The sequence below is a fragment of the Echinococcus granulosus genome, assembly GCF_000524195.1.
Source record: "Echinococcus granulosus chromosome Unknown EG_S00123, whole genome shotgun sequence".
Taxonomy (NCBI): domain Eukaryota; kingdom Metazoa; phylum Platyhelminthes; class Cestoda; order Cyclophyllidea; family Taeniidae; genus Echinococcus; species Echinococcus granulosus.
The window spans coordinates 63,259-90,217 of NW_020170503.1; the positions used below are offsets into that span (position 1 = coordinate 63,259).

Genomic DNA, 26,959 nt, shown 5'->3' on the forward strand with positions numbered 1-26,959 from the left:
GCCACACTGGTGGCAGAGGAAAGCGAATCTGGTCCTGAAGGACATCTACACTTATTTCTATTCCTGAGCACTAAATCTAAACGTGATGGAAGATAAGTGTATGCTGTAGATGGGAGAATCTGTGGTGACCCTTTAACAAAAGTGTTGAAAAGTGTCTGCTTTTGGCAATTGTCACAGTCCCATATTCTGCAGAAACGCTGCCAACAACTGAAGTTCTACTAGCTGTGGGCCGTCTGGAAAAGTTCGCTACGGATCTGCCTCCGTTTGCTGTATGAAGGTGTCAACTAAATGAACACGCGATATCACCTCCATTGGTCTACTAGCCAGATAGAACTAAGATTGGCGTGGCTGGGCAGTTAAGCGAAATAGACGCGAGACCCTTATTCCAACGAAATTATTTTAAACACCCTCCTTTAATAAATGACTGTTTTTGGGCGAGTGTTCTTAAGACTACCGATGGACATCCGAAAAGGCCAGCACACTCCCCTTCCCCCAATGAGGGGCCTAAACGGGACGAAACGTCTGATCCAACAGGATTGTCAAGAGACATCATTAACGCAAACAAATTCGATGACTGGAGGGAATGGTCCCTAAGGCTTATCTTACAGTAGCGAATAGGCTGTGATGACCGACGCGGTTGCTTAAAAAAGAAGCGCTGGGGGCAAAGCTTAAAGGGAGAGGAGGGCTATGTGATGTTTTGATTGTTTGTTTAGCTCTCCGTTATGGTTTTAAGGACATTTGGACCTCCTCTCCAGTACTTCCACCGGGAGGCGTGACCACCGGACCATGTCAGTGGACCCCATCGTATCAGTACGGTGTGATACACATTCCGCTTTGGTACTGTCTTCTTCCATCTTCAGAGAAGTCCTGGGGCGCTATATGTATTTGAAATTGTCAAGTATAATGAACGCATTACCATTAATCACAAAATTCCAAATTTTGCCATTATTACAATGCTTTAGAGAAACTGATTCAGTAGACCTTTGCATAAAGATTCAAGTTTTCATTTTGATCCGTTGATGGCAACTTTGCATTAATTTTTCTACGACTGACACAAATTTCTTAGTTAATGCGACTTCCGCAGATGTGTTTCAGACAAATCAAATCGAGTTGGGTTTGCTAAGATAGCAGTTTACAATACAAGGGCTCAAAATGAAGTTGAAATTGTACAGATCATGATAGAGAGCGCCTCATAGACAGACATTCAAAAATTTCATGCATAAGAAGTGAAGCATTATGTCTGCCGTCCATTAAATATCTAGACACACAAAACCAGCATAGTTTTGAGGCATGAGATGTTGTGTGATTTAGGGCAGTGCGTTGGGAAGTGGGTTAAGAGAGCATCGGAGACAAGCATTGATGTGTCAGTCAATCAGTCAGCAAACAATCGAAAAGATTAAATTCTGAAGGCATAGGCGGAAGTTGTGGAGAGCTGCAAACTAGTGGTGTGCATACCAAATTGTCAAGTTTGAACACACGAGGTTTGGATGGATACGCTTAATACACATCTCGAATTTGATAACTGATACGGATGTGGTAGAAGTACTTCATCATTCTGGTTAATAACTATCAGGTATCAACTTACTTTAAGCAATGTTATTGCAAAATTCTTTAATGATTGATGGAAGATATCTTCTCCCTTGACATAGTGCGCTTACCTTTGAGTGGTGTATCATATGGATCAATCCATCTGGGACCATTTGTGAGCGGCATGGTGTGCTGACAGATATAGTTGGAACAGAGTCAAATTTAGTTTGCAAACCAGACACGCTCAATGTACATCAGATCTGCCGATTGAAAATAAGTAAAACAAGAACACAAGCTATTGTACAGCGCTGGTTTACTAATGCATATCTTTTTCATAATGGGTGCAAGTATGTAACGTATGTATCTTGAAAGTGTCTACAAGTTATGGGATATTTTATTAAAACTTGCAGAAAACCACACGAATTTTTTGGCCCCTTGATGTACATAGCTTTAAAATGGTAGTGGATGCATGGGTCATGTTATTTATGAAAGTTTATTAGACGATTTTAACGATTTTCACTATTCGAAGGGCAGACAAGATCCATGGACCACGGAATTTGACTGACTTTCAAAATACTACTTAAATGCTAAAAAGTCAAAAAAAATTTATGCATAAATGAGGTATGTCCACGAAACTAAATAAGAGGGAAAATTAATCAATAGCCGGGAAAAATAAAAAAAATTCTTTGGGAATGCTGAAATTGACTGCTTTAAAAATGTCAATTTTTATGTGCCTTAATTTTTCACACTTGTAATGACAGGGGAAAAATCCTTTCGTTTCGGTTTACAGGGCTCAGTGAAGACACCATTTGTCCCTTTGCTTATCGAAATAATTAGGTGTACTTTACTACCGCCGTCATGACACCCTTTTCACAGGTTTTGGAAGTATTTACTATTGCACAAAAGCAACAGTTTAACCAGGAAAAGGCCATAAAAGGTGAACAGAATTTCATTGCCCATAATTTGGCTCCGTATTTAATGTAAGGATGCAATCAAGCGAGTCGATTTTAAAAATGGATATTTCAACCCTGACTTTTTCTACAAAGAATGCTTTCATTCCTCATGGCCTGGTTTCAAAGACCCACTACCTTGTCCGGGTTACAGCGCAAAGATAGTAGTAAATCACTTTTCTTTAGGGCAAAAATAGGTCCTGAAATCTCTCATTGCAGCGCAGGCATCATTAACTATAAGGAAACGAATTGACCTGATGATGAGAGTGTAGCTAATGATGGGCGTTGGTTAATATGTGCATTTCCTTTTAGACAGGTGGTTTAAATCATGCAAATGAGCTAGCCGCGCGGAAACCCTGAGATGGCAAAAGAACTTCATAATTACGTCTTGGGAGGAGCTGAATTGGAAGCATGCACTAATTTATTTGCCTGCAAGTGATCAAAGCAATGAACTTGGATGGCATGATAGTTTTTAAAGCACGAATCAAATAAACTCCGTCTTCGGTTTTTCATTGGTGTAACCTCAGCAAATAATGCTTTTATTCTAATAAAATCTGAAAGTAAAATGATTTAGAGGATTGGCTCCTATAAATCCCAAGTAATTAATCTGGAAAAAACATTTGGCGGTGAAGTTATCTGCGTTAAAAATGGAGTAACTTAATAGACAGAAAAACTAAACTCCAAATTAACTAATTGTTTTATTGCTGCGGTGTTTTCGGATGATTGCAGTCAAGACAGCGCGAAGATATGGAAAGATTGAATCGGACAAGTGACTAAAACTACTTGCCAGCTCTACTGCTGGACGACCATGCGGGGTTTAAGATTGCAGAAAAATTTATGGAGGAAAGTAATTAGAATGATATCATGATGAAAAATATGTTAAAAGCATAAACATTGAAGTGTAAAATGCCCACTGCTTGTGAACTTACGCTATGACAACTTTAGTAAGCGAATAAATGATACTTTTATTAGATAAATTACAACCAGTTGCATCAGTGAAAAGTCGAAGTAATAAAACAGAAAATGTATTGTCGACGCACGGAAGGGCTAAGGAACTCTCGACATAGCTCAAGGCCATGTGGCCCAGTGGAAGTACGGAGGGGGGGGTCTTGGTGCCCACAAAATCAAAATGAAGAGTTAAATAAACAATTAAAGCATTACATAGATCTCCTCTTCTTTTAAGGGTGGTTTTCGGCACTATCTTTGGTCAACCTTCTACATTAGCCATCACAGTGTAGTCGGTGCTATAGGGAACCGCCCGTGAAACATCCGCATCAGCCATCGAAATAGAGTACAGCTTAGAATATGTCTAAGCGCAATATCACTGATCCCTCTTGCCACTCCCACTGGATCTGGAGTTTCGTCCCACATGGGAGCAAAATCGGGGGTTGGAGGTCTATGCTAACTATCTGATATATCCATCAGTAGTAATAAGATCGCTAGCCCATAAGAAGAGTAATTAAATAATGGACAAAGTTAAAAAACCAATTTGTGCTGATCTAGTTTCGTACCTGTTCATCTCTGTCACTTTGTTCTCACCCCACTTGCACCCAGCCTTAGCTAACTAGGATCTCTTTAGCTAGTAGAGAGATAAAGGACCTATCTCATGTGACATTTTTATACTGGTACCAAAGATAGCTCCTAACGAATTCTTCAGAAATTTCGCCGCTAGTGCCGCTGCAGTCATAAATAGCATTTCTGAAGAACGCGGGACTGGAAGAGCTGCCGAAGGTGGGCATCATTTTTAATCATTATTTTAGGAGTCGTCACCAATACGCCTATCCGGAGCATATGCCCATCTTCTGTTACGTCAAGATTTAGCACTCAGGAACCAAAAACAGTGTTTGTTCTTAGGACCGAGTGGCTTTTTGATTCCACCAAGGTAGCGCCTCGAGACATCCCTGCAGAAGGCCTAATACTCGGGAGGAATATGTATTATTGAAGTGCAAAAGATTTGGGGGAGTAACGGGATGGATTGGAGTCCATAACGCCCAGCGAAAATACAGGGGCGGATGCCTCAGTGACCTCTATTCTAAACAAATGGCTGAAGTATTATCCGGTGTGGCAGCCATTGTTGCAAGGCATATCTTAATGTCAAAGTAGTTTTTATGTAACAAAACAGCTTAATTTGCAATGAATTTTTTTTCTTAGCAAAAACATTAAGTTTAGATTATTTTTAAAGAAAAAATGATTGCACAAATCATGAACACAGTCACAATACCCTAAGGAATTCATTCAATCGGGGAGGTTTAATAACCTCATCAAAACACAAGCATTCGCACACCGAGTTCTTCCCGATATGTCTACGCGGCACTGAAGATTAGAAAACTAAGGCCCGTTGGAATCCTAAAAGTTTACTCTTTGCCTGACTGAAACGAGTAGTATCGATCATAGACAAATAGGGATGTACATGCATGGCACTAAAAGAATTTGTGCCTAACCCTTTATAAAATTCCACACCAAAAACTCATCCGATGCAAGGTTATCAAAAAACAGAGATAATTTATGAGTACAAAATCTTAATATATGTTTAATTCATCACGACGGGTTGTAGAAGAAGTAATCATTATAAACTTACCTGAGCATAAAGAAAAAGGCATTTTCCTATTTTGCTGCGGTGACGTTAACGAAAATAGGATCAAAGTGGCAGTACTGCCTTCCTTTGCCATGTTACACTTATATTATTATATATTATTAACAACAATTAAGAAATTCGGAAATTACCTAATTTTGGAGCAATGGCAATGTCTTGGAAAGGTTTGGTTTTCTGAACTCCTAAAACAAGCAAATATTTTAATCACAAAACATGGTGTTCATATTTTAGAAAACAAAGAGCTTGTATTGCTTAAAATTTACAAGAAATCTAAGCGTTCAGTTACAAACAGTCAAATAGAGCTTATCCAGAAATAAATCGTACGGGTTAATGAACTTGAGGGGATACAATGCGTTTTTTTTTCTGGAAGGTCATGTACCCTAAGTCAGTATTTGAAAAAAAGATACGAAGACTAAATGCTCTTGGATCTCTTTGATGAAAAATGTGCTCGGATTTGATTATGCCGACGTTTTCTATAAATAGGCAAAGGGTGTCTCTTTTTTGTTCCCCCAAAATCCCCAGCAGTCATTGTCGGTAAGAGGCGCAACCTTCGCCTGCCAGGATAACGCCTAATGCGATAACTCCTCCTGTCTGCCTGCCCGACCCAAATGCCTTAAGTTATTCCGTCCGCTGTCGCTGCGCCCGCTATAAAACCAGCATACACAATTGCTACATTTCAAATTCATAGACGCAGACCTAGTAAAACCACGTAGCTCTGTGCGGAGATGGAGGGGGAAATAAGATAAGCCAACAATTTTTTCAAGAAAAGAAACTTGGTAACGGTCTTTGCTAGCATAACCGTCAAAGCTCAACAGATAAACAACTCAAGGGCAAAGAAGTAAAGAGTAATTGCTCCGCATATCGGCGTTGAAACGCCTTAGTGTAACTAAAAATAGTCAAGATCAAGATTTATGTATAATTACAGTCAAAATAACAGTCATAATTAAAAAGTAGCCCTACCAAATTAAAATAAGAAGATCACTGAATTTGAGAATCCATTTCACAGAGTTTAAACAACTCCATGTTTCTAAAAGACATTCTGAATTATAAAACAGAAAAAAAAGGAACTATATTTAGAATAAAATCCCAAAAACTGGAAAAAAATTGGAGTAAACAAATGTACCTCGATTTAATAATTAAAATATGCAACCCTAAAATGAAAAGAGTTTATAGAATCAAACAGAGAAGGTGTCCTGGCCTTACCTACGCTACAGTGTGTGTAGCCTATATATTCTGTTACTTCTCACAATGTCTGGATTAGTCCAGTCCAAACACCAGTAATCAAGATAGAAGGCACCGTTGGCAGTGGGTGATTGAGTGGAAAAACAAGCGGTGGTAGACAGATCCGCAACGAACATTTTCAGTGATTTACGGCTAGTACCTATTCAGTTGTTGATAGCATTCCTGTAAAGCACGGAACTGAAGTGGCTACCGAAGGTAGACCTTACTTTCAACCCTTTTGTTAGGGGTGCATCACAAATTCTCCTCTCCGCAGCAAATGCTATTCCACCATCACGTTTGTTATTCCTTAATAGAAATTAGGGAAATTGCACTTTAGAATCCAGTTTGCTTTCCGCCACCACCTCGGATTCTTTCTGAAGTCAAAAGAAGTCATAATACTGGGACCGAATATGTATTGCTGATATATAGAATGGCTGCGGGATGCTAGGAAAGTCCAAAGGGCCTCATTTGTGAAGCAGTATTTGTAATACTTTAGGCAACTTCAAGTTAAACATTGTGCTATTAACCAGGAAGAGACTTCAACAAAATTGTGTATGTAAATTATTAACAGTAATTTTATGCTGTTTCGCGCTCCTTTTCCACTTCTAATTTTTCTGAGATTTTTGCTAACACTATTGCGTCTGTTGCTTGAGGATATTCACATACTTTGACTTGCGGATTACTAGATGATCATTCTTTTTGACATCGCTGGTGTTACTGCTGTCAACAGTATGAATAGCAGCTGATTCGGTGGTGTATCTGGCATTTGCTTATGTAGCTTTTGCGTGGTTACAATCATGACAGATACGCAAGTAAAGTTAAAACGGTTTTCCACTTGAATTTTTTTCATATACTTTCGTGTTTCACATTTATCTTGTCTCGAGGCTAGGGAGAATAAATTACTGACGCTGAACCATGCGCTCCACGAGTTACAACAGGGACTCAACACACAGCGTGTTACACTACGCAATATTTTGAAGATGGCTAGTCGGACGTTTGTACGTCAGCATTGACGGCAGATGTCGTGATTCAGTTCCCAGCCTACAGAACTGCGGTTATTCAATGCCGCAAAAATTCAGCAGGAATGTGGAACTCCCTGTGACAATATTGCACAAAAGTCAAATTTCCATTTAAAAACGGTGACACAGGATAGTCATTCACGAGATTTTGCGATTGCTAAAATTTGGTGAACACCGAATTTTAGCAACTTCTCCCTCGGGCCCACATTGCTCACCTTACTGTGTACACACTACAGTGACCTAAATGATAGGTCCATCATCAAATGACAAAACCGAGGATGTAAAAACTGCATTTGCCTTTTGTAGTGATCCTTTTTGGTACACATTTTATCCTCTTCAGTAATCAAATGCTGACTAAAAGTTGCAGCAGTGGGCTTTACTATCCTAGTACAGCCTGCGGTTCATAGAAAGGCTCCGACAGTAACTTTATTTACTGGCTTGTTTGAGCAAGCAGAGAAATACGGCATGTGCGTACATGCTAACTAACTGGTTAATAAAAAAAACTGAAGATTCAGAATAGTTTTAGTCTGGAGGATTTATGATGTCTGGTTGGCACTCTTACTGGCACTCTTAAAGCACATCTTTCCTTGAGTTTGGCCAATCGGGAGGGGAGAAAACTAGCGCGGCACTCCAGAAGTTTTGGGAAAAAGGCATGCAAAAGCAAGCCGCCGAAAGACCAAAAGGCAGCGTCGCTTAATCGCATTTGTTTGTTTTGCGTGCGAAAGTGAAATCTCTTTTAATGGATGAATTTGTCACTTTAGCTCCCACTTAATCATATTAAAATCAGGTTAACTGTGTCAAGGTTGAAATGACCCCATAAATGCTAACGATATCGTTTTTAGACATTTATATTCTATTAATGTTTAGCACAGCTATTTCGTTTGACATTAATAGCCTATTTGTTCTAGCCGTGAGGGCCATCCATGTCATGCACTGTGAGGAGCGCTAGATTTACATTTCACGAAGCATCAAATGACACACAAGTCTTTTTAGAGCTACAAATTTAGCCCCACCAAGCATAGAGCTGACTTGTAGGAGAAAAGCAACACATACTTGTGGGGTAATTGCTTGCAATTTAAACGTATGAAGTGTGGGCTCACCACAGGAACCGCCCTTTCCATCCAAAAATTGCTTTGGTTGAGGTGTTGGATCAAATTTTAAAATTTAGTGCATTAATGGCATGATGATCTAAAGCAATGTTGGCAAAAGGTGGTCGGAGGAGTACGTAAAGTACAGGTTATAATTGGACCACTAGGTATGTATGAAGTAATTGTCGATCGCAATCAACAGGAGATAGTATTTAAAAAATGATTTTTTTGAAAATACGGGAATTTTTCTAGTGAAGTAAACACTTCTTCCCCAGTGAACAACAAAATGCGCTTAATTCTAAACTGCAAATCCGTAGTACAAACCTTTTGAGCCTTCATACGCTAATTTTATGTTTAACCAACTGTTTCGGTAACGAGCCAGTTAGGGGCTTTGTCTTTGTACCCTAGCCTGGCGACCTGGCCCCTGCACCGTGCCAACGGACACCAAAACCTTCTGTTCGTCGGCAGTATATGTTCCGTCCGGGTGTTATGCCCACTTTGTACTCATTGGAGTCTTGGGATGAGGGAGGAAGAGCCTAATTAAGTACTTTGACTTAATACATAAAGATTACCGATTCTACATTAGGCATCATTCAGGCAGATTCAATGATTAACAGACTATTAGTTTTTTACGGACAAAGTAGTCACATTAACAAACATGTATATGTAAAAGAAGCAGTGATCCATAAAATCGTTTACAAAGACTTCTAGCTTGTGCCTGGGAGTAGGGTTTTAGAGATTTACAAGCCTTCAGAGAAATGGAATGCCAACATTACCGGATTCATAAAGGAGGCTTAGTTATCTGAGACTTCAAACCACCGATTAAAAAGAATCAAGTTGTTTTTTATGAAAACAGTGCAACGCTATGAGACTTCCCTAAGGACGCATGAAGGCATAATATGTAGGCAGAATATGTATGGTTGATGTGCAGTGGGACTAGGGGCTATAGACATAGCGTGGAGTCTAGGCCATCCAGAACATCTCAGGACAATCAACACTGAAGCCGATGATACTTTTCGCATTGGCTGTAAGATTGCAAATCCCACTTTTCACACCACTCTCCAAAAGGAACGAATCTAATTTTAGTCACATCCAATATTATCTCAAGGCTATTTCTCAACTGCCTATTCGGAGCTGCATGTTTGTCCAGTGCCAAGAAAAGGCCAAGATCAACTAGAGGTCTATCAAGGGAATACAAAAGTTGAGAGTGAGGCTAAAGCGTCAGTTTCCTCACGAGTGATTTTTGCTGCGAGAGGACCATTTTGTCTTGTTAGAAGTGGACAATTCTCGGATTGATAGGCAAATCCCAGATTTTTTTCTCAATCAGCGGTCAAGGAAGAGAAACCCGAAGTCGTAGAAGAAGTTTGTCTTGCACGATGTGTGACATCAACTGGTATTGAGTAGATAAATCTCAGCTGGAATCGCTCAACATTCAGCTGTTTAACAGCTTGAAGGGAAACATTCTGTCTGCAGTCCACACACAAATACATGCATATATGTGGAAACAAGCAGAGTTCTGTGGGATGAAGCAATGTGTGAATTAGTACATTGAACTAAGAGATAGTTTGGAGACAGATAGTGAGGTAATTGTTCTCTTTGCTCGGTCAATCTGTCAGCCAGTGAGTCAGCGAACAGTTAAAAAGAGCAAGTTCTAGAGATGAAACGGCAATAGATTTAGCTTATTTTCACATGTTAATGCATTTTTTCTCCACGAACTTGTTTGACACCCATCCTAAACTTGACTATTGATGTGGATGTAAAGGAGTTGTTACACCATTTCTGTTAAACGCTATCAGGAGTTGACTTTACTACGTTAATCTTGAGTTGCTTTAAAGAATGGCGGCACCCAATTCTTTAGCAGAAAAATTGGCAGTTTTCTCCCCCTAACGTGATATCTTAATCCTAAAGTAATCCTTTACAGTCGAAATCTGTCGAACATAGGCAGTTAGTGACTGGTGCGGTCTGCTACTACAGATCCCTGCCTTTTTAAAATGCTAGCCATCAAGTTTAACGAGAACTTAGCTTCTGCACCATTAAAACCGAATTAAGTATAATTTATTAGACAGGCGATTTAAAATCACATCATTTGCTAGCATGAGGGTACAGCATAAGAGAAAGTTAATCTAAGGTACAACAAAACGACCTCTAAGAGTGGTGCATATTTGAGTCTTATGCAAAGGACCCAACCCAAGCCTTCTACAAATCAACAGGTGACCAAATGTGCCATTGCAAGGTCTTTTTGATCACCTGATGCTTTTATGTGAAGAGAGGTCAATATCAGGAGGATATGCCAGTTTCTTTATTTGTAGTTGCCTAAATTTGGCCCATCGCACTACACATATACCAGAGTCAGACTCTAAGTAAACTTCATAAAAATAAACTGCTACGCACCTCACCTGCAGCCTTTAAATTACCACAAAAACTCATAGAATTCAGGTAATAAAAAGAATGCCTTCTAGTTGTACCTCAAATTGAATACTTCAAAACCTTAATCAGGCGATTAGAAGTGGCTTTCTCTTAAAAAATGTTGCTATAAAATTGTCAGAGCGTGAAGCTTTGCAAAACCTTGCCATTTGTCTAAAGAAGGTATGTCGATGTAGACTTAAAAGAATGTGCAGTGGAGCATAATGCATGTACACAGGTAAACGGATGACTGCACAACTTATGACTTAATTGCGCGCCTATCCGATGGACATAATTCTTCTTAATTTCTGCAAACGATGTCTCCATGTATACGTAAATGTTCCTTTGACCTATAAAAGATTTCTTTGGGAGAAGGGTTTCCGGTAAGCGTACATGGCTAAGATAATTTTGATTTTCCCTTTCAAAAAATTGTCGAATGTTTTTGTCAAAATCGTAAATTTCCTATGCAGTAGATGATTTTGGGTCTTTAAATTAGCGACATTCTTTGTACTTCGTCCCATTGCAGAACCAGGAGCTACATTTCAAAACAAATTAAGGTACCAATGGGAATGTAAAGAAGTAAGTTTGACCAAGGTCTACAAACGTAGTCCAGAAGACTACATCAGCTGTGCAGAAAATCTGAGCCGAGTTTAAGAAAAAAAGAAGCAAAAGACCTTAATTCATAGAAAATTGGAATCGCCTATCCGTCCATCTAATCGTCCATCCATCTGTCCATCACTCCATGCCACTGTAAAGTGACAACTTACACAAGAACTTTTTGCCTCAAATACTCCATTATGCGACTGAGTTTTCCCAACTGTGTTAATTTATAAGAACAGAGATTAATTTTCAGATTTGGCATGCAGACAACATTATTGATAAAGAAAAAACCTAACAAAAGTATCATCTACAAGCATGAAAGAAAGCATCGAGAGGAATGTGCTCGTGAATTGGTTGCTTTTAGATTTCTTAGTTTTACAATCTGTTTCTCAGTTGTGCTCTTGAATCTCCTGAAGAGTATGCCATTGTGCAATCGGTCGGCGCGGATTGGCTAGCATATCGGACCAATGACGCAGCGCGGCACCGGTTGAGCTGCAGCCGAGAACTATTCGACCGATGGGATCGGAGGAGCCCACTCGGTCATAATCCACAACGGTTACGATCAGATTTACTTTCTACAAAATTACATTCAAGTAAAAAATCTACTCACTTCCTTTTATCAAAATACTAATTTATCTGATGTATTTACATGAGAAAAAAGAAGGTTTTGAAGAAAGCAGTAAGAAGCAGTCTTATGCAAGAATTTGAGTTAATTTAGAAATATTAATACCGAGTTTCGATAACAGACAACGGAAGTCAAAGTGGTGCCAAAATTCACCGGTTTTCTTGAACGATTTATTAATTCCTATCAATGACATACGTACAAAATAAATTTAAACATATTATTAAAGCAAAGAACTAAAAGTTAACATACGCAAAATTCCCTGTTTCTATAGCTACAAAAATTATGTGTTTATGGAAAGGGATTCCAAAATTACCGGTTCCCTGATTCGGTATAATCATACCTCAACATGAATTTAAATAATGATTCTGAAATAAAATAATGAATTTTGAGTTTGCAGCTATGAGACGAACTTTTTACGGTGGGGTAGATTGTATCTCCATTCACAGCATATTAAAAGGAAAGTAGAGAAGTGAAAGTGCCTCACCTGAATAAGATCAAAAGGAACGTCGAATGAGAAGGACTCATTGTAGTAGGGGTTGAGGGTACACTTTTTAATTGTTGTCTTCTTCTTCTTTATTCGTCTGCCTTGAAGCATCAAGGAGAGCTTTACGTAGGGATCTGGCAACATAAAATTGTATTGTAAGAAGCTATTTACATAGTCACACAAAGCATTTAAGTTAATCATTTCTTAAAGTGACTAAAAACTTGGTGCTTAAACTAAAAGTCAAATAGGTAATGAACACATTTGTAGTGTTTCCCTGTGATCATTCCAATGCCTGTTTTAGTACAAATTACCGTTGTCAAAGTACCGAAGAACATACCTGAGAGGCCACCTACATCCATCTTTTTTAGATTTTTGGCTTCCAAGATATTAACTGTCAATTTTCCTGAGGTGGGAACATAGCGAAGCGAAAAACAAATGTCACCGAGTCGATTTTCCTGTTAATTTTTTGAAAAAAGGATGAAACTTTAAGTTATTTTTGAAATGGGGTATTAACAGTAATGAAGAAAGCAAATTTATTTGTTCCACATTAGGCGCGATCGTTTGTTTGAACCCTCGGTTTCGGTGATGGGTCACCTAGGGCTCCACCTTTTCACATTTACCAGTCGGCATGGCCTCCGGGTCATGTCAGTAGCCCCAGGCTCTAAAGTACGTCGACAATGTATATTTTGACTGAACTCGATGTCTCCTCTTGGCTTTGGGAGGTTCTTGGGGCGAAATATTGATAATAGCAGAAAGCAAACCCATTTCCAAGAACAACTACACAGATTAATGCTAATGCGTTAAAAACCTTAAAGTGATGGGAAAAATACGTGTGTGACGACCCCTTTAAAAGGCTGAAAATGACATCTACGTTTGGCAACCAACAGAAAAGCCATTAACAACTAAAGTGACACCAGTTGTGGCCACCAGCCATCTGCAAAAGTTCGTTAAGGAGCTGTCGACCTTATCTATATGACGATACCAATTATGTAGACCGACGATAATTCCTCCACTTCTGTACCGTCTGGATGGAATCCAGCTAGATACGGCTAAGCTATACTGAAGTAAGAACAAAGTGACACGGAGGAATGGACACGAAATCTCATTCCCATGGCATTGGTTCGGACACCTTTCTTTACTTATGACAGTGCTTTTAGGACGGTACTCCTAAGACGAGCGATGAACATGTGTGAGTAGTGTAGCCAAAGAGGACGGAACTCCAGATCCACTGGATTTCCTGAGCGAATTTAGTGATGCGACGATCAGCGGTCTTATCAGATGCATAAGAATTCGATGAATGATGCGGTTGTTTGACGGGGGTTTCCTTTTAGCGCTGACGTGGGAGGCTGTCCGAGGGGAGCTCTGAGAATGACACTCAAAGGAGGAGAGGACCCATAAAATACTATGATTGCTTGTTCAACTCTCAGTTTTGGTAACGGTCGGCTTATGACCCCGCCATCCAACCTCCGCTGGGCAGTTTGGTAGCCAGGCCATGTCCTTACTTCCAAACCATGCTGTACGTCGACAGTACATGTTCTAGTCAAGTATTATGGCTTCTCTAGACTTTGAGAAATTCTCAGGGCGCTACACAAAGGCCTCCTATTTACACTAAATAATTAATAACTGGTTACTTGAACATAAAATATTTAGGTGTTTGACACTTATTACATCATTCACAGCTTTAAGTCATTCGAAATTTATGTCACATATTAAAGATATGTTCATGAGGTATGCCGTGCAATATGAAATGTCTTAATATCCTTAATTCAGTGGTAGCTAAGGTAGGCTTCAAATAGTAGGACTTTATTAGCCATGTATTTTTAAGTGAATAATCCGTAATCGTTGGAAATTTTTAGCCGCCTTAAATGATCCTTTAAGTGCCTAATTGCTGGCGAATTAAAGAATGCGAAAAAAGAAGCATGCATTCCATTTCCATTTATCGTATACATTAGTGTCGCAGTGCTATCAAAGTAAAAATTTCAAATGGCTATTATTTAGAGTTACACAAAATTCTATTAACAATAGTAAATAATTTTCCGGAAGTCACTTCTAAACCTAGTCTTCGCCTTTGCAATACGTTTTATCTGTTGCCGTTTTTCTGTCCTTAAATTTCAACTTAAAGCTATTACACGAAACTATCTTAGCGAAGGCTTTAAGTTCTTCTTGACTTCTGATTAAAAGTTCAAACTAAAAGCCGCTAACTTTAGCCACGAAAATGGAACAGGATTAAGAAACGGCTTAAGTAATATGCCGTTAATTTTTTAGTATGCTACCATGAGAGACAGCTTCCGAGGTCAACAGATTCATCACCTTAGTAAAAGCATCCTGGGAGGATTGCATAAGGACCGCGACTGCAAGCTTTCCAGTGTGGAATATTTAGAGCACTTTTTGGGCCATTGTGGGTTGCCATGACTGTGGTGAGAACATAAGTGTCATCTTGCAAGAAAGCTTCTCAGAAAACACATTCATTAAAATTGTGGAATATTACTGGTTTAGATAACCTTTGAGAATATTTCAACGAGATTATTTTAGGTATGAGCTTAAGAAAAATAGAATCATAGCACGCGAATTTTCTGATTATTGCGGAGTGGATTGGATTTTAGTAGATCGCAAACAATCATTCGGTACCAATTCATCGGTATGCAAAGAATAACAAACCGATTTGTGTTCTAAAAGGATTCCATTATATATAAAGGCTATTTTAAGAAACTTTATTTAAGTGGCACTCAAAAGAGCAGAATTAGTTGTAATCACATTCAACATTAGGAGAGAATAAAATTCGTAGGAGTAATGGAGGAGGGGGAAAGGCGGGAGAGAGGAGAGAGGAGGGAACTGGACGCTTTGATTTACTGCCAACTCATAAAAACGCCCTAGCATTTTGGCAGAGGAAAGGATGCGTGACTCAATTTCAAAAAAGTTACCTTTTAATGCCCGTCTCTCTGCCTTTTAGTCTGCACGCCTTAGAGACTGGTGAAGCAATAAAATTCTATACAGAATCCTGAGTCATTTTCTACATTTCGTATAACGAGAGACCAGAGAATTATAGAATCTGCTTTCAATCAAATTTGGTTTTCAGAAAAAACGATTGAAGTGAACCAGCCCAATACACTAAAAAGGCCTTTTCACAGGCTCAATCACCATTAACTCAGTGAAATAGCTTCCCTTTTGAAGGGTATCCGTGGTAAAATTACGCAAATGTCGCAACTGAAAAGCACTAAATTTCAACACAATCCAATTTAAAATCATAACTCCATTTCAATTAATTTCATTTTAGGATGCTAAAACAATGAGGAGGTAACTAGTATACATTTCAAAATATACCTTTTCATTCTCCGAATCAGTTGGTTCAATAGGACGCCATTCTTCAAGAGTTTGGCAGAGATCAATGGAACCCAGTGGAATTTTCAGTTGGCCAATTTGATCGTGTTTGGAAAACCGATCAAAATCGTAGACGTAGAGCACCAGCGTAGTTCCCGAGATCTCCGCATAGGGCAACTAAACATAAAAACGGACTTCTAAAACGGATCAAATGTGTTGGTTTTGCGCCACGACTGGCACAAAACTCCCCATAAGTGGTAGGCAAAAAAAAGTAAAAAAATTATGCTAGAGAATGGTCCAAACATATCCTGAGTGCTTAAAAGTTTGAAAAAATACAACTATTTCTTAAACAATGTTAAAGGGTTAATTAGGATACAATTTTGATGGTAATCGGCTGAATTAAAATAATTTTATGAGAAAGGAATGCGTAACAAGAGTAAAAAACAATGGCACAAGAAAGGTGTGTTATTTTGGTCAATTCCTAATTACATTGTGGCCTTAGAAGTAGAGAAAAAGTGTCAAAACATCAGAATGTCCAGCCGNTTCAGAGCCACTTAAAGTGATTAGACGGCTACCGTAGCATAGCGCAAAGGAAACCGCCATTCTGTTGATGGAATGAAGGAGACTGACTTCACAGAGGTGACCGCCTTTCGACAAATCTCAGTGCATTAATCATCTAATTAGTCTCGATTTCTTCAGATGAAATAATGAATTTCAGGAAGGATGGCCAATTTCATTCCGCCAACTAGTTTCACTCAATCTGGCAATCATCGTCAATTATAGTCAGTTGCATATAACTGTAATTAGTAGACAATTCCCGATCAGGGATACCTCTAATAAATGCACAATTAACACAACAGTGTCGTTGAGAACCTTACTGGCAATCAGATTTCTACAGTGTCGGAAGAATACGTTTTTAAAATTGTTTAGCCTACATTTGTAAGGCTTTAATAATAGTTTTTACACCTTAATTTTTGACTCCACGGAATAATAAATTACCGAGTGCGCAAAAAATTTACGGCTCACCAAAATTAAAACGACTTTTCTAGCAAAATAGAAGCACCTCACCAAGTAGAATGAAAGTGAAATTAGTTCAAATTGGATTTTTTACTAGTCTAGAAATGTCATGAATTGGGTTGATAAATGAAAACAAAAATAAATTTGCTCTATGTAGGGAAATTATACCCATTACCATGCCGCAAAAGTCTTTCATAGAAGTCTTTTCCGGTGGTAGCTTGATCTTTTCCCAATTAGTTAGGAGAAAATAAGTAGACTTTAAGAGTTATTTCTTGCAATCGTGGTTTGGCTTTCAAAAACAACGAAGGTTGAGGAAGCTAAAAGATGGAAGAAAATTAGGTGAAGAACAAATTTGCCATATTTAAAGCACACTTTATGCGTAGAAAGAGACACTATCCTCCATTTGACTAGGAACATTGATCAAAATTTTTAAAGGTTATTTAAACAAGTGCCAATAATTCCATCCTTACCATCAATGTACACACTCGCTTCTCCGTATTAGAAGATGATACTTTCAATATCTACTCCACTCCTTGTCTGAGAGGCTAACACAATTAGTCCAGATTTTATATTATCAGGCGCCTACACTTAGACCTAATACATATTCACTATTTACTGAATTAAAGGGTCACAAACAACAACTGCAAACAGTTATCTTACTGTTGTATAAACTGTTACACCGTTTTCCTCATTGCCATGGTTGCTACCACACGCTTAGCTATTCTAAAGCCGTCGTATTATTGCATGAATTTCAGACTCTTTGGTTCATTCAAAATAAGAATTGGGAGAGAATGATGTGTTGCTACAATGGACACGCATCTTTTACTTGTAGCATTTCTTATATCTATAAAAAAGGCATGGGGAAAGTGCTGCTTCACCCAAAATTTGCCCTCCAAAGTGACAAGCATTGCAGAGAACTGCAGGAGTTTTAGATTTGTCAGGCAACCAAACTGACGAGTCAATAAAAAATCGGCAATTTTGGTTGTCTGTTGCGAAGTTTCCGAAGCCAAAAACAGAGTGGATGATTCTATTTAATACAATGCGTAAAGGAGTTAGCTATAAGGTCAAACCTCACAAATAATTTCCAAAACCCCAAGAAACAGAGGTATCATTTGATCTGCCCATGTGCTGAAGTATCCTTTGCAATCAGTCATTAAAAATGACTTAAAAGAAATCAAATGAAAACCTGAAATCTTAACCTAATCATAAGAAGTAGATGGTTTTGATGTCAGTGTATAGAATAATGCAAAAGTAGGTTGAGTTTGCCCCACAAAGTGCATAAAGTCATTATTCAGGCTTGTGAAAGTTTCAAAACAAATGCTAAATACCAGAAAAAGGTTTCGTAAAGTCCTTTACCCTCTAAAAATCACCAATCCATCCCATAATTTTTCCTAATTGAGAAATAAGCTTAAGAATTTCATTTTTAAAGCACTTTTCAGTGGTACCTATCCTGCTGTCTGCCTTGCTTTTACCTCTCAGCTGTCTTTCCAATTTCGCGTTTGATTATATGGTACCGGAAAAAAGAAGAAAACATGAGGGAAGTTCAGTGATTGAGGGTGAGAAAGTAACCACTTCTCATTCTATCAAAAGTGAAAACTTTTATACGGCTGATTTCCTCCGTACGAGGTATGGCTCTTTTCAGCAAGAATAGGCCTTTCCTCTGAGGAATTGACCATTGTTAGATTTTTGAGAAAGAAGAAGGGGTTTTCTTTCACAACCTCAGGTTTTGGTGATTTGTATCCAGTAGGCGGAATCCAGTTATACGTGCTTGACCTTTAGTAGGTGAACAGTTTCTTCTCATATACAGGTTGATTAATAGAGTAGCGGATCATTTTGAAATACTCATTGATGCGTTCATTCGCACAGACATTTTTAACTAAGGGGACCATCTCTTTTCATAAATAAGTCAATGCACGGTCTAAAATAGGGCACTGTGATAAACCAGATGAAAGAAACAAAAAGAATCTTGTTAATTTTGCCCATCTTCATCTCAAACAGCATGTAAGTTTAGCCAATTTTCTTAGTTCCCACCACTGCTTCAAAAGCTGTTGCAAGTGCAGGTGAATTGTTTCAACATTCACTTCAAATATGCTAAAAATAGGTCTGGACACGCAATTTTCAAATTTACAAATTTACAAATTTACATAGTTTCTCTTTTTGGGAGGATAAAGAAACTATTTTTAGCAGTTGGGCACACATCTTTGGGTGATTTACCACCAAAAATAAGTAAACTTCAACTACCGGATGTAGCACCCTCAGTAAACACTGAAAGAGAGGATGCTGTGGCATCTTTGGATCCATGTCCGTCTCCGTTCGCGGATCAAAGAAACCCAACTCACACTAGGCCCATCCAAAATTCTACTCATACGAGTGGTTGACACAAGAGGAAAAACGTCACAAATGAAAGACAGAGTATGGGCTGATTGATGCATATCCATGCATTACAATGTAGGCATCCTAAAACCCGTATTCACAGACCACTTAATGTACCAACAAGTCACTTTAGCAAGCTATTTCGAAATCTAAACGGACTTTTTGCTTGTTTGTTGTAGTTGTTAAAAAACTGTGCTCTTTATCATGCAGATTACTTGTTGCCAACCGACCATAAAGGCGTTAAATTGCCTCATTATGAAAATGGGGTCCATCCTTTATAGCCAACATACATCTGGCGCCTGCCAACAAAAAGAGTTTGGCAAGGCAAGTGCGAATTTGCTTCATCTAAAAGGATGCAAACTACATCACGAATTTGGGAAATTTATTTTCAAACCTTTTTCCTCGTGGAGAATCACTCCCAGAGTTCACCAGAAAAAAAACAGGCTACCGAGGCTTCAGATTTCCATGAATGCAAATTCTCCCAAGGCTTTATGCGGAATATCAAAATTTGCACAGAAGAGACTTTTCACGATGAATTTTCGCCATTTTGAGCATGTGCGTGGCATTTCGGAGTCAAGTCCCAGTTGACGATGCCGCTTTCAGTGCCTTAACTGTCAATTAGGGCCATTATTTAGCTTGGACTGTTTAAAAAGATTTTTTTTTGTTGAAATCTCAGCAAGCAAACCAATTAGCTGTAAATAGAACAACTTTAATCATCCAAAACTTTGAGATAAATTAATGAAATTTTACCTCAAATAGGTAGCTACTTCTACTCTACTGTAGCCAGAACATCCGCAAGGCAACTTGTTTATTTTCGTCCCAACTCACTTCTGGGCGATTTTATTGTTGAACATTGGGAGGAGTTAATAATTATTCAAATTTCACAACTCCCCAAATTTGGAAGCCCCCCTACAGGCGACCATGAGCCAAATCCTATTTATTACTTAAGCCATATGTAAGCTACCAAAATTGTTTATTCGTAAATAAGAATTGACTTGCAAACTAGGTGCTTCACAGACAAAATGCAATGAAGTAAATGAAATCAAAGCATCGTAAGTGAAATGTTCATGCTAAATTCATCAACTAAAACGTGTGAAGCGCTGAAACTGTCGCCGTCCAGAACAAATTTACATTTAAATCCACTATATTCCCGATGGAGGGATAGGAAGGAAAAATTTAGCAAACCTGCATATGAGGCAATTTTGTGACTTTTCATCGATATGAATAAGCAATTAGAAAGAAGGGGGGTTTTTTCCTTCATACCCGTGGCAGACAAGCTGAGCTAAACTGACCACAGCAATGGCCACACCATTTACGAACCCTGTAAATATTTACTGCAAGCCCAGAAGATGAAAAATTATGCAGGGCGCTCCGTTCTAATGATAAATTAGAAATGTTGTCTAGATGCTTTTTGTAAGCCTATCCCAAGGCGTTATGCTGCCTTAAAACAAGTTCTTCTACCCGATCATCTCGACCTGTGATAATTGCCAACCTTACACAGATTTAGGCGAAGGGGTGTAAAGCTGTCAGATTTTCCAAGTTTTTACGTACAGTGTATTACTTTTTTGTTTTAAATTTGGTTCCGAGGTTAGTAGCCCTCATGACAGAGAAACAAGTCCCACTTTTTGGACGAAAAAGTTGTTTACGGCTTAAAATACCATTTTGTAAAGTCCATCACAGCTTAATTGAAAAGCAACTGATCAAGCCATAATAAATAACTAAGAAGTAGTCCCAGTTTACACGATCACATTTTAAACGATGAATATCCCAGATAGTGGAAGAGATAAAATCGCATTATTGGAGCAACAGATAAATTTCTTTGTGCTCAAGTAAGCGTCAGATGAAGATGAAGGCATAGAAACTACGAGTGATGCAAAATAGCTGGGGACTGCATTAATCAAGGATTTGGAAAATATCAATGAAGTAACAATACCCACCACACACTTTTATGGGGCTTCTCTAGATAAAATAAGACTGGAATGATTTCACAAATGAAATCCCAACCCTTTGGGGGTCGAACGCATGGGTGCAGAAGCTTAAAGACAAAATTGCATTATCTATTCGAGGGTCAAGCATTTGCCTGCTAATACCTGAGGTCACGTGAATTGTGATTATTAATGATAAGTTGTTCGGTACGATAAGTTCCTCATCTTTGTTATAACTTAGACTACTTACATTACTACCTAGCAAATAAATAGCTGATTTGCCTTTTTTATTTTTCCCACAGTCAAACTAGACCCACTGCCATCTGATATTTGCTTCTAAATGAACTTAGAATAAGCCATTGAATTAAACACTTACCTTAAATACGAAGGTTTCGTTGAAAACGGGATTTAGGGTTTTGCGATGCACCTTCGTTTCAAATTTCTTCTTTTTATTTGGAAGAAGAAATACCTTTACATAGGGGTCCGAAGTTCCACACATATCCATTGCGGGAAGATCACGAGCTTGGATAATTCCAACAGTCAGCTAGACAAAAAGAGACAGCTAGATTTATACAGGGGAGAGATGTGTCAGAATGCTGTTTTGTTTTAGCTAGAGGGTACGAAAGGTCCTTTCAGTGTAACGCAATCCTCTCAAGTATTGTAACAAAGACATAAAACAATTAATAAAAACATTTATGGCTTACGCTCAATAAATAACTTTATTTAAAGTTCATACAAAAAATGAATATACTTTGGTGTCTTATGGAAGCTGCCTTGGACGGTAGTGGTAATTCGCATGATGGTAGATGGTAGCGAAAACCATATGGTTTTTAGAGCTGTGCACTACACATTAAAATTTTGATTTTAAGATTTTTATTGAATAAAAGTATTTATGGGTACCTAAAGTAGTCTCGTTCAAGAACAAGAGCGAGGGTGGAAAAATTCCGCCAAAATATGGTCAAATACTTTCAGGATAGATGATTTAAACACAATCTTTAAAATTAAATAAAATAAGGTCGAAATGGAATTAGGGCAGGGTCTTGCCTCATTCTTTTGAAAATCGAACTCCACGGAGTACTGCAACGAGCCTAAAGAGACCTTTTCCTTTACATCCGCTGCTTTTTCGTTTACTTCCATATTTTCTGTCAGGCCTTGAGTGTCTTCCTTAAGAAGAAGAAACAGTAAATTTTGCTTTCCTTGCTGCTGATGATATCGTTACTTCCGATTAGTCACTACAAAACGTTCAGAACAAGACTTCATTTTAGTGAGGAAAGGGTAAAACAAAATCTTATTGCCAGCGACCAAGTGTATTGGAGTAGTTAATTCCGAATGAATCCTCTTCAACTTCATCTTGAATATTTTCGGCAAGCCTTTGTTTTGCTGTAGACAGAATTCCCCAGTTTTCTGTCAAAAAAACACCCCAAGCGTTGTCACATCAAATGGGATTGAAAAATGGCCGCAACAAATGACATCGGAAAGGAAACGCGGTAAATCGGGCAAACCAATGTGCACCTTTGTCTATCGCTTAGACGGAAGGAAGAAGAAGTAAAGATATTTTACGATTAAATTATTCACTTGAGGGACGATTTTTCTCCACTTAATCCCCAACTTATCATTCCCTACATAGTTCTTACCTATTGACCCACTTTTTGAGAATAACCAGACAAAATAGGACCAGGATGCCCCCCTATGAATTAGCTTTTTATACAAACAGTTTAATAGGCCTTCTAAAGTTTACGTGGAACTTCAACCTCGTGCCTACTTATGCATTTCTAAAAACTCGGACTTGGCTGCTTTTTCGAAGTGTCCGATGTTTCTCATGTCTAGTGTTAAAACCTTCAGTTAGGTAATTGGAGAGAATACACTAGAGGTTATGAAACAGCAGATTCTTAAAAGGTCTTCTTTACAGATGACTCTGTTATTAGAACGGAATGGCAAAAAGGGATGGTGCCATTTTAGTCGTCTATTAATAGGGTTTGGCAAATTATAGAGTCCTACTTATGAATAGCCAAAAGTTTAGACACTTCCATCTTTTGTAATTACAAAAAATAATAGATCTCTCGTCCCGATCTTAAAATCAACTATGCTCCAGAACATCTCCATTTGGTGAATAATAACTGAATTAATTGATAGTTATTATTATTAATTAATTAATAATTGGTTATATATACCCGAGAATACCTACCAGTTGTTTGTTCAGTGAAGAAACGAATTTGATAACCTTGCTGTCATCAGCATCAACATTGACTCCCTTCTTCGTCCTTTTTTTGCGTTTCGGAAGGCATTTTTTGCACATCCAAAACGAGAAAACCAGACCGAAACACACGGCCAGGGCTATCATCAAAGCTTGTGAGGTGCTCGCGTCTTAGTGGTATAAAAAGGGAACAAAAATAATGCTTTAAATTTACAAAAAAGGAAGTGTTTGAGAATCTTATAGCTACTTATTTTGACTTATTGAGCGAGGCGAAATTTCTCGATTTATCACATAACAGCGGTACCCACTTTATACACCTATCATTTCAGGTGTTGTTTCAAGTGAGAGAGATACTGCATTAATTTGGTCTTAACTGTAATTTATAATACGTAAGTGAGAGGAATTACCGCAAGGCACTAGCCCAGACATTAGTCAGTCATTATTTTTACTTTAGGCGGTTGTACCGACACAAAATCATCACAACTTGATTGGTGAATGACAGAGAAGTTTCTATTTCAGCTGCCGCAATCATCTGGAAAATATGGTTTTTATCATTATCCCCTCTGGCAACTAGCTCAACATCACTTCATCCACACAGACTAGTAATGTTTTTCTTCACTAAAAGCACAAGCTTATTGTGCATTAATGACTTAAGGCACATTGCCACCACTCCCAGTTCGTTTTTTCCCTGTAGAACAAACCTTATTTAAAGGTGTGTAAGAAGTGTAGCATAAACACGACACTTTGAAGGGCTTTCGCAATTGCCATTACAGCAACGGACGTATGACATTATGCACAAAGCTGGTTCGCCTAAGCACAGTAATGGAGGAATCGAGTGGAGACGATAAAAAATAGTAGGAGTAAACACACTTTAAAGAAGAGGATACATTATTTTTGTTGGTTAGGACAGTGCGCATTTATAGTGTTGGAGCACAATAAATGCGCTGTTTTTTAAATGTTCAGAACTCAATTTATTAGAGCTCTACGAGTTTCAGATCTACGCCTTTTATGTTGAAAGAGTCGTATAAGCAGACAGTTAAGTAGAATCTATACCTTATTAAGCAAATATTTTTTGCTGTAAAATATAAAACTTGTACTGGTTTGATAAACGTGCTAGTTTGAGGGCATAGTCATGAATTCCAAGACATCATATCCGACTTCAGGAGCGATATGAAACACCGATTTTTTTACATAAGCTCAGCGTCACAAGTGCGTGATGTGCGCTTTTTATCTGCCCATGATAAATGAGTGCATCGAATTTTGGCGAAAAAGATTGTTTAAGCTTGAAATACATCAGAAAATGTAGGCTATTCTTAGTTTGTGAATGACCGTATATGTTTTTGATTTTTTAAGTCGCAATTGTGTTAGTATCACATAAGAAAAAAATTTGGGTCGTGGGAGTGTATGTAAATTGAAACCTCGGCAAGGGACCAGCTTAAAGCCTCTTAAGTGTAAAAGGCCATTATAGCGAGTCAAAGAGCTATAACACTGATTTGAGTAAAAGTTAAGCGAGGAAATTATCACTATTTTGTTTAAAATGCAATAATACTGATTTGGGATTTCACATAAACGTTAGATGCATACTAGATTTGTTGATCTCAATTTTTCTAAACCAAGTATTTGAAGAACAAATTCAACGAAAAAAATTGGTAAAAAAGTAAAGCATCAATTTTTCAAAAAGAATATGGCAGTTCATTTTTCTTGTGGTTTACTGACAAAGCTGGACCGATTTTGAACCTAAGTCCTCGCCCCTCGCAAAGGTCAAACTCGATCCCACTCAAATTCTTTTGATTGACTGTTGCCCTAATTAATCTTAATTAGAAGCCTTAAGATAATTCCAGATTTACTTATTCCATAATTGTATAAAGGAAAAGTGCTTTTAAATGACCTCTACCCTGCGCAGTTGAACGGTCGCAACTAAAATTGAGAGAGATAACTGGGTGCGGAATCAAAACCTCGTAACCTAAAGCGCCAATTCCGTATAATGGACATGATACTTGAACAGCTTTAGAGATCGCGTACAATGACGTAGTTAAAAAAAGGACAACCTGCCAAACGGACTTAAATAAAAGGGCATTCAGCCACCTTTCTTTACGGCTTTTCTTATTAATTAGAAGATCACAAGCTCCAGAAACTTAACTTGGCAATATATAATTGTCTGTTGCTGAAAACTAGCTTCTTAGTCACCTCAAAGCTGGCTAGAAACCGACCAAATGCAACAAAAGTTGACTTTTTGCGTGTCTGGATAGCCTTTTTTGCTTTGACTCCCTCCAAACCCTGGAATATGCTCAAGTTGTATTAAGCATATTTTGAGGTTTGTGAAAGTCACCTGGCGTATAATCATAGATTGACATAACTGGTATTAACTTGATGACAAAGCGCCAAACAAAATTGTGTTTCCTAGGTACAAAAAATATGGCAGAGGAAAAATCTTAACCGAAGAGAACAAGAAACGTTAAATCTTTGCTTGTGGGTTATGATAGCATCCTGTGAGTCAATTGGTATACATTAATAATCAAATACCATTAAATGAATTTCGCCATAGGAGTAACGCTGGAAGCTTCTGAGTCCAGACTTGTCTTCTCACGAAAGGTAAAAAGCCAAACTTTTTAAGCTCATGTTAAATACCGCGACTCATTATAATTGATGAGTTGGCGGTGGTCACGCTTCGATTTCATGTCATAAAATATAACCTTCGTTTGATTACAGGAAACATATATCTGCTAAAATAATTTTTTTGGATCAGATCAGGGCCGATGAATTTTCTTATGGAACTTCAACTGCATAATTAAATTCTTGTTGCACAAAGAGTGGTACTCAATTTAAAGACTAGAAGTGGATCCAGAGATTACCAATTCGACACCGGTGTCAACAAGGCATAATACAACGTCAAGCAATTTTTTCGCGCTTTGAAAAGCTCATGCGAAGGCTACTTTTTTCAACTATTAGCATGTTGTTTAGCCTTTCACAACGCAATTGCTTGCTCCTTATCCACTATTAATGTTACAGCCGCCACTGTGTGATAGCGGAAAAAAGTTTGCTCTTATTATAAAAGTGTATCCTATCATCACTAAGGTTACCTGTAACAGTACATGTTAACATCCCTTATTGTCTATTTTATGGCCCAATAAACTACCATTTTGTTAGCTTTTTATGAAGATTAGGGCGCCAATGAGATTTACTCACGTTTTGACGGCGGTGCTGGAGTAGAGCCCAGTGCAGCGAAAAATGGATGTTGATCAACTGAGGGTGTCGTGGGAATTCTGTAGGCCGGCAAACTGAGGTGTTCGCGTTCTTCATCGGAAACAATGGATCCTAGAATTTTCGGTGCCTCAGTTGTGCTGTTATCATTATGCCCAACAAGCTCGTTTGTCGCAGAAAGTATTAGAGGAGCCATTCCCTAGGTGACGAAAGGACAACTTTCACTATGAATGGTTTTGGTGGCGCCATGCTAGGAGTGCAGGTGGTTTTTTGATTCCACAGTTTTGGACCATGCAAGAATACGGGGATTAGAAAAAAAAAATTTACAACGAGCACACATTTCTAGTTTTAACTCGGATGGTTTCCTACAAATAATAATAGAGATGTATTGGAAAATAAGGAAGGAAATCAATCTAAAACA

At 38.3% G+C, this 26,959-nt stretch overlaps 2 protein-coding genes across 2 annotated transcripts; both read right to left on the reverse strand. All coding sequences in view use genetic code 11, as the record gives it.

Moving 5' to 3' along the window:
• Nucleotides 1-6,026: 6,026 nt before the first annotated feature.
• EGR_08897 (hypothetical protein) lies at nt 6,027-11,708 on the reverse strand (the record flags this gene model as incomplete). Its single annotated transcript, XM_024498146.1, has 6 exons — nt 6,027-6,137; nt 6,519-6,597; nt 9,445-9,579; nt 10,646-10,754; nt 10,795-10,853; nt 11,569-11,708. 6 exons carry the CDS (start codon nt 11,706-11,708, stop codon nt 6,027-6,029), a joined length of 633 nt encoding a protein of 210 aa, XP_024347431.1.
• Nucleotides 11,709-11,790: 82 nt separating this feature from the next.
• On the reverse strand, nt 11,791-26,734 carry EGR_08898 (Synaptotagmin-1; the record flags this gene model as incomplete). The annotated part of the gene is made up of 8 exons (XM_024498147.1): nt 11,791-11,976; nt 12,511-12,644; nt 12,848-12,965; nt 15,832-16,005; nt 21,520-21,687; nt 22,215-22,307; nt 23,329-23,507; nt 26,524-26,734. The coding sequence occupies 8 exons, from the start codon at nt 26,732-26,734 to the stop codon at nt 11,791-11,793; spliced, it is 1,263 nt and encodes a 420-aa protein (XP_024347432.1).
• Between the last annotated feature and the right edge of the window lie 225 nt (nt 26,735-26,959).